Raw genomic sequence first — 9,033 nt, 5'->3', positions numbered from 1 at the left:
TCACCAGGTTGTAGACAGACAGACAGACAGACAGACAGACAGACAGACAGGCAGGCAGGCAGGCATGCACAGGATGCATTGCGCATCAGAGACAGTCACGCAGCCCTCCTGTGGCACTCTAGCCTGGCAGACAGAATATGATTGGCTGCCTGGGCCTATGAGAGATTCGGTAGGATTCTTGTGTGTCGAGACTCTCCACATTTGGGCTTCCGTGGACGTGGAGTTCTTCCCTTAGTCAAGCAGTCCCCAGACAGCATGTCCTTGGACTTCTCACGAGACAGCCACAGGGCAGTTAAGCAGCTCTTCATCACCGAGGTACCGCGAGCCCCTTGGTTCGTCCAAGGCCGGATCTGGACCAGCAGACGGCGACTAAACACGGGTCAGTTTACCAGGTGCCACTTTAGTCCGTTTACTCTGTGCTAGTCAGCCTGTTACATCACTCTCAGTCACCGATCAGCTTTTCACCTCTCAGTCAGCTGTTAACCTTGCCCACCCCAGCCCGACAGTCACCTAGTCAACCTCTTACCCTTCAAATCACTTGCTTGTCCCATCTTCTCTCACTTCGTCCTGTCAGCATGCCACCACCTTCAGTGTGTTACCAACGTAGCCTGAAAAGAAGCCAGTGTATCACCATTCTCCTAATAGAACAAACAAAAAGCATGGGAGTTCATTATCAGGTTAGTGCCAATGTGAGTTAGCCACTGGCTCCCTTGCAAATCAGTTAATCCCATAATCCATCTCTGTCATAACTGACAGGTTCATCCATTAATTCGGCTCCCACTTGTCTCCAGTAAATTAGTCCTAATTACACACGTATAATCCTAGCTTTTGGAGGTGGAGGCAGGAGAACCAGAATTTCAAGGTCACCCTCTGCTATATAGAAAGGCCAGCCTTGCCTACCTAAGACTGTAAAACAAAACAAAGCAAAATCTAACAACTGGAGAGCACTTGGCTCCCTAGAGGGAGATGGGAAACCGATAAATGGAAGTGTGAGAAAGGAAAAGAATGTCATGGAATTTGGAGAACAAGATATCAAGTGAAGAAAAGTGATGATCAGGGGACAATCAAAAGGGATCCGTTAGTAGCCATCCCACCTACTCTCCTCAAAGCCAGAGAAGAGCAAGAAGAAATCAGAGTTGTAAAGCCAGGCCGATCACTACATCTCCAGCAATCAACCGCACCCATGTGGAATGGGAAAAGGGATGACATTTGCCCAGATTTATTTGGTGGTTTATTGGCAAAGCTTAAGTCAGGACCCATGTTGGGCTCATTCCAACATCCAGAATGAGGTTTTAAGTTGGCAACAAAGGAAGACAAAAGTTGATAGAACAAAAATGAGGCTCATGTTTGGTGTGAAATTAAGAATCACTTATGACTGGGGAGCTTGGGTGTCATCTCTCTGTGGGGAGTATAATCAATCATCCTCTGGTTGGTTTTCCTGTAATCCAGCACTCAGGAGCCAGGGACCATCCTGGTCTACACAGCCAGTTACAACAGTCTTCCAAAGGCAGCCTTCCATGTGACGCGATTACAGGTGTGAGCCACCATCTCTGGCGTGAATTTATGGATTGATTTAGTCACATGCATTTCTGGACAATGAAAGGAACACCAAAAGTCTAAATCCACCCCTGTCCTTTGCATTTCATCTCAAGGACACCATCCTTTCTTAGTAACAATAGAGCTCTCTGCCCTGGCCAACTGGCCCACAGTCATTCCAAACCTGGCCATTTCGTAAATGTCCTCAGTGGAAGAATCCCAAACATACATGCCTCTTGATCCCGTCCCTCCATGAGGCCATGATGGCAGTTCTTATAAAGGAAACACATCTAATTGGGGTGGTTTAGTCCATTATCATCATGGTGTAGCATGGTGGCGTGCAGTCTGATACAGTGCTGGAGAAGTAACTGATTGTCCTTCATCTTGACTTGTAGGCAACAGGAAGTGGCCTGAGACACTGAGCCTGGCTGGGGCACATGTGAGACCTTAAATCCCACTTCCACAGTGGCACACTTCCTCCAAAAAGACCACACCTACTCCCACAAGGCCACACCTCTATAGCGCTTTGTGAAGATGTTTCTGCTCATCCACCTCCTCATCTTATTTCAGTTGCCCCATTCTTCACTGTGAAGAGTATCCTAAGTCTGTTGCTTATGGGGATGCCACATCTACATCTACAGCCGGGTAAGTGGGACAAGAAGCTCCTCTAGCGCTGCCTGAGGAAGCTGCAGATGGAACTGTGGATCAGACACCATCTCTGTGTCTAGGAACCCCCAACGAAGGCTGGGGTTATGACTCCGTGGTGGAGCCCCTGCTAGAATCCTCAAGTAACCGGCTGGGAGCATGGCTCAGCAGTAGAGCACCTACCCAGAATCCCCCAGTAAGGGGCTGTGGTGGGACTCAGTGGTAAAGCATTATCTAGCATGTGGGAGGCCTTGCGTTTCATCCCCAGTGTGGCAAATGGAGAAAGGAAGGCTGTGTCCTTAAGGAAGAAGAAGAGGGAAAGTCAGGTCACCTTGCTGACCCTTGATCCTCCCTCTTCACAGGACCCGCCAGACTGTTCAACTCTTTCTGTGTCGTGGAGAAGACACTGCAATGCAGTTGTTCCTTTCACGGGATCCCCACACCCTCTGTGCAGTGGTGGATGGATGGTGCTCCCCTGCAAGTGAACAGTGGGCATGGTCACCTCCAGGTGACCTCTACCACACTTGGTCCCTGGGACAACAGCACCCTCAGCCTGGTCAAGGACCCAGAAATGGGCACAGTCCTTCTTTGTGAGGGAAAGAACCAACATGGAACCCATGGTTTGAGCATCCTACTGATGTCGAGTGAGGGTGGGACTGGGGGACTGGGTGAGGGCAGTGAACAGAGGGACTAGCACTGAGGCCAGAATCTGAATCTTAAGGAAGGCTTCCTGAGGGTGTACATGATGGCTCAACAGGAACCTGAGTTCAATCCTCAGGTGCCACATGGTGGGGGAAGGAAACAGACTACTGCACCTTGCCCTCTGAGCTCCACATGCGCACTGTGGTGCATGCAACCCCCCTCTCCACACACACACACACACACACACACACACACACACACACACACACACAAATGTAATTTTAAAACACCTTTGCTTATAAAAAAAAATAAAGCCTTACTGAAATGCCTTCTACTTCCAGGAAGGGGCCCTTTGGCTCCCCAGATCTTCCTGAAAGCACTGCTCCAGGGTGTTGCCTATGCAGCCATGGCAACCACACTACTTTTCCTCTGCCTCCTCCCCTTCATGTGAGTATGTCTTAGCCCATTTTATGCTGTGTAACAAAATGTCTTCGACGAGCTAATTTGTGAAGCACAGAGGTTTACTTAGCTCAGGCTTCTGGGGGGCTGAGGGAGTACAAGAGCATGGTGCTGGCTGTGTTACATAAGCAAAGGTAAGCTTCTCACCAAGCCACAGAAGCTTTCATAAGGGCCTCAGCTCCTGACCCTGCTAACCCTATCTGTCAGTGAGAAGGATGGAGACTGGGACTGAGTAGCTGTCTGTCAGGGGAGGAGGAAGAAGAGGAGCAAAGTGGTACAGCAGAGAGAGGAGCTGGATTCAAAGGCAAACACAGGTTGGGATCACTCAGTGCTTGCCTAGCACACAGAGAGCCCTGGGTTCGATCCTCAGCACTGCATAAACCAAGTGTTGTGGTGCATGCCCATAATCCCAGCACTCGGGAGATAGAGACAGGAAGATCAGAAGTTCAGGGACATTCATCATCCTTAATGTTCAAGGCTGGCCCAGGCTACATGAAACTCTGACTCAATAAGCAAGCATGCTAGCAAATAAATAAATAAAAGGAATTGTAGAGATGGATCAATAATTAAGTGTACTGGCTGCTCTTGCAGAAGACCTAGGTTTAGTTCCTAGCATCCCTCACGTGTTGGCTAACAACCATCTGTAGTTCCAGCTCCTGATGATCTGCCACCCTCTTCTGGCTTCTAAGGGCACACATGTACACAGACATACACTGAGACAACACACACACACACACACACACACACACACACACACACACGAAATAAAAATAAATAAGCTTAAAAGGTTTTAAAAGCTTAATTTGAAAAATCCCAACTCCTTCATACAACAAATAAATTAACTTCAGTGAATTACAATCTCTACAGGGTGCAAGGACCCTTCATAGCTGGCCCATCTGAAGCCCATGGCCTGTTTACACACAGGCAGGGAATCCTGATTACACACAATGTGATGCCAACTTGCAGAGAAGTTGAGGGTCTTTCTCAAGATAACACAGGAAGCAGGCAGTACTTTTGAGCCTCCAGATTTGAGTGCTGAACAAAGCCAGGGCCCATGTGGGGATGCAGAGGCAGGAAATCAGAAAACTGACCAGAAACACATTTCCTTAGAGTGAAACTTCTCAGGACGCAGCAGGCAAAGAAGTATGCACAGATGGGAGCGCAGATGGCCTCCAAGGCTGACACAGACGCAGAATCCAGTGTGAAGCCCAAGGAGCCTAGGGAATCCAGGACTGAGTCACCTTCTGGGAAGCAGCTCTCAGTGAGTGCCCCCTGCACCAGAATGGAATTGGTCTAGCAGAACAGTGTTAGTGGGAGAAGCTTGCATGCTGCTTTGGAGAGAAAGTCTCCAGCCTAGAACCTGCTAATGCACAATTAGCTTGAGGGTTGTTCCATAGGTACTAAAGTTGAGGCCAGAAGAGCTTCATGGAAGAAACTAAGACATACAGTTCAAAGGATCATTATACCTACCAACATGCACACACACACTCCATACACACCACACACATATATGCATATAGCATACACACATATACACACTCACTGTACATACCACACACATACACTGTAATCACATATCATACATACACATTTACACACAAGCACACCACATACACAAACACACATGCACCACACACATAGGCACACCATACACACTGTATACACGTGTGCACACAAACCATATACACACATACCATATATACCACTGTAGCAGGCTTCCTTTTGGACCACCAATCGACTCCCAAATCATGGCATGAGACTTATTAATTAGTTATGAATGTTCAGGCTTATCTTATGCTTGTCCTGTTTCTCTTCATCTACATTTTGCCTTGGGACTTTTACCTTTCTTTCCTTCTGTACGTCCTACTCCATTTAGCTAGCTTGTGACTGCCTGGCTGGCTGGCCCTGGGCATCTCTCCCTCTTCCTCCCTCCTTCTCTCCTCTCATTCTTCTCTCTTCCTAGACTTTTTCTTCTATTTATTCTCTCTGCCCACCAGTCACCTAGCTCTTTCTTGCCTAGCTATTGGCTGTGCAACTTTTTATTAGACCAATCAGGTGCCTTAGGCAGATAAAGTAAAACAAATGTAACACATCTTTACATAAACAACTGTGTTATAAACAAATGTAGCACATCTTTATATAGTTAAAATACTATTCCACCCCACACCACACACACACACCTTCCCACACATACATCCCACATGCATACAACATACATGTATACACATACACAATATACCACACACATACACACTACATATGCATAGTACATACTATATGCATACAACACACATACACTACACAACACACACACACAGACACACAGACACACCATATACACATAACACACACAGAGTAACCATGTACAAACAACACACACACACACTAAATCCCTGCTGGGAAGTGGGTTGATGCCCCCCCCCAGCTGTAGTGGTAGCATCAGAGTGGAAAGCACATGTTTGGCCTCTGGAGTGCAGCAGGCAGCAGCCACTTACAGCCTAAGGCCCAAGTCAGGACCAATGCTTGGAGATTAGGTAGGTCTTCCATCTCAGCTCTGTGACCAAATAGCTGACGGAAGCAACGTAAAGGACTTGTTAGGTTCATGGTTCAGGGGACATAGTCTCTGATGGTCAGTGCCAGGGTGGGCCCCTGGACACGTGCCTGTGGGGCCTGTCTTGATTGACTGATTGAGGTGGGAAGACCCGCCCACTGTGGGTGACACCATTCCCTGGCAGCGATTATGAACAGTGTTAAGTGGGGAGGTTGAGCTAAACACTAGCTGCCATGCATAAATAGGTTCATTGCTGTGCTTCCTGGCTCTGGGTGTGATTGTGATGTGAGCAGCTGCTCCAAGCTCCTGCTGCCTGGAGCTCCCCATCTTGATGAACTGTGCCTTGAAGTGTGGGCCAAAATTAACCCTTTCTGGCTGGAGAGACTGCTTAGTGGTGAAGAGCACTTCCTGCTCTTTCTAGAGCACCCATGTCAGACAGCCCACAACTGACTATAACTCCAGCTCTAGAAGATTCCATGCCTTCTTCTGGCCTCTGCACAATTGCTCACCTACTCAAACAGACACATAAATAAAAACACACATCTTAAAAGCAACACAAAAGGAAGAAAGAAGCAAAGAGCTCAGGCAGGACGAAGGCCAGGCTATAACTCCCAAAGGTTCCCCCTCATTGAGTCACCTGTGCCAGCCATTCATCCAGCCCCAAGGATTCCACCACCTCCCAAACAATACCAGATCTGGAGAGCAAATGTTCAGCACAAGGAGCCTGTGTCTAATTCCACATCCAAACTGTTAACACCAGGTTGCCTTCCTTCTCCCTGAACCCTACAATCCCAGGACATCTTGGCTGGAACAGTGATGGAGAATGGCAAGCCTCATTCTTATTGGCCACCTGTGAATCTCCAGGACCATAGGCATCCAGCTGCCACTAGTTACTTTCCTGTTGCTGTGATCAAACACCAAGACCAAGGAAGGCTTTATTTGGGCTTATGGTTCCAGAGGGTTAAGAGTCCACTGTGGTGGTAGTGGTGGTGGTGGTGGTGGCAGGCATGGCATCAGGAGCAGGAAGCTGACAGCTCACATGTTCGAATGCAAGTTAGAATCCAAGCGCGGGCAGTAGTAAGTGGCATGGGACTATCAACACTTCAAGGTGGCCCCCAGTGACATATGTCCTCCAGGAAGACCAGACTTCCCAAACAGTGCCATCAAGTAGGAACCAAGTGATTCATACCACTCACCATCTCCATCCAAATATCCTGCTCACAGAGCTAATGTCCCTTTGTGGATGGTACTTTGAATATGAACCACCACCACCCACCCAGGTTAGCTCATGTGATTTGAACACTTGTTTCTCTGCTGCTGCTGGTGCTGTGGAAGATTGTGGAACTTTTAGGAGATAGAGCCTGGTTGTAGAAAATGGGGTGTAGGGTGTGGTGGTGGGAGGCTTAAGTTTCTATAGACTGTTCCCAGTTTATGTCTTCTTTCTGCTCTCTAGTTTGCATTGGGCAGCATGGGGTCCCAGGAATTGATCAGACCTAGCCCTTGCCCTCAGAGAGTAACCAAGCTGGTAGGGAAAGGTGTCCTCGCAGAGAGAAGACTGAGACAGGGGGTTAGGGTGACACAGAATTGGGGGAACACTTGCCTGAAGCCATCATATGCAACATCTCAGGAACCTGACCTCCTGGTCGCACCAGAGAGGGGCCAGAGGGAGACGTTTGTAAGGCTCCAGGCATGGTATTGTCAGGAAAGTTAAGCTAACTTGCGATCCATGTTTCCCCAGCGTTCCTCTTCAGGTGTGGTTACTTCACCTGTAAATCTGTTCCATCATCTCTCTTTGCCTTGCCTTCTCACCTTCCAGGGAAAGGAAGATAACCCGAAGCCAACGAAGCCTGTGGAAACTGCATCACTTCCAAAGTTCCCATTATCCCCAGAACTACAAAAATCCACGGAGACCCCAGAAACCCCAATTCCATAATAAACTTGAGGTCCTGTGAATCTGAGTTCACAAAGCCCTCTCAGCCTTTACATATCCCATATACTCCAAGGTGTGAGGACTACCACTGAGCCTGGGCTCAGGACTTTTAAAGGTCATCTGTATGATTTGTTGTTTGGGTGAGCCAAAAAAATACATGTCTCACTTGGAGGCAGAGTCACAGGAGAGAAAAATGAATGCACATGGCACTGTGAAACAAGGGATTTTAATCCCTTTCTTCATGACCAGTTCCACAGGCAGAAAGACAGACACGTATGCACGCACGCACACACACACACACACACACACCATTATATTTAATCTGATTTCAATTTAAGTGCTTAGTAGATGAAACCTTTGGACAATACCTCCCATCCTCATCTCTGCCTCAAACCAGTAGGCTCACATAGCATGTACTGGGTTGTAAAAAGCGGTACCTGGAGCCATGGGTGGAGGAAATATGCCATGAAGAATTTGCATTCGAAGATAAAACACTGGAAGAGTTATGCCATGGGGCCACATTCCAGCCCTCAGAATGTCTTTTCCTTGCCTGTCTTGTCCCTTCCTTTGTCACCAGGACTGGGAATGGTGCCTAAGATCTAAGATGCATGCAGAACTGTTTGTGAATTATGTGGACACATGAATGAATGAATTACTTAATTAATTAATATGAGCTGTTGCAAGGTTTGAAGCCAAGAAGTGGAGTGAACAATGTATAGAGAAAGATTGTTCTCTGAGTGTCTTTGGAGGGGCAGAGGTAAGGCAGAGGCAGTGAGCTTACTGAGCTGAATACTGTGATGTCTCTTGGTGTTTCATGTCTTTCCTGGAAAGAAGTAAAAGAAATGTGTGTCCATCCCTCCAAGAAGACTAAAGCAAAGATTCCTATATGTCCAACCTGACCAAATAAATGAATTTGTTAGAGCTGCTGACAGGAACATGGAGGAGTTGGGTGCAGTGGTACCATGGAATGTTGTGTTGTTTCCTTCTATTGTCATGACAAAACACTCTAAGAGCAATCTGGAGAGGGGAGGATTTACTAGGCTTACACTTCCAATTGACCGTCCATCACTGAGTCAGCGCAGGAACCTAAAGTAGAGACTATGGAGGAATGATGCTTACTGGCTCCCTCCCGGGCTCATGCCTAGCTAGCTCTCTTATGCATCCCAGGACCTCCTGACTAGGCACAGTGCCATCCGCATTTGACTGGTCCCTTCTACATCAACAAGACAATGCCACACACGTGTTCCCATGATACGCATCAACCAGTGCA

The 9,033-nt window shown here is 47.7% G+C and overlaps 1 protein-coding gene across 1 annotated transcript; it reads left to right on the top strand.

Moving 5' to 3' along the window:
• Positions 1-255: 255 nt before the first annotated feature.
• On the top strand, positions 256-7,771 carry Siglecl1 (SIGLEC family like 1). Its single transcript, XM_051174216.1, has 7 exons — positions 256-379; positions 2,107-2,181; positions 2,265-2,324; positions 2,544-2,825; positions 3,165-3,270; positions 4,393-4,543; positions 7,650-7,771. The coding sequence occupies exons 1-7, from the start codon at positions 256-258 to the stop codon at positions 7,764-7,766; spliced, it is 915 nt and encodes a 304-aa protein (XP_051030173.1). The 3' UTR covers positions 7,767-7,771.
• The last annotated feature ends 1,262 nt before the right edge of the window (positions 7,772-9,033 follow it).

The sequence above is a fragment of the Phodopus roborovskii genome, unplaced genomic scaffold (genome assembly GCF_943737965.1).
Source record: "Phodopus roborovskii unplaced genomic scaffold, PHOROB, whole genome shotgun sequence".
In the NCBI taxonomy this organism is placed as follows: Eukaryota; Metazoa; Chordata; class Mammalia; order Rodentia; family Cricetidae; genus Phodopus; species Phodopus roborovskii.
The sequence above is the reverse complement of the archived record's forward strand: the minus strand, read 5'-3'. Positions and strand labels throughout refer to the sequence as shown.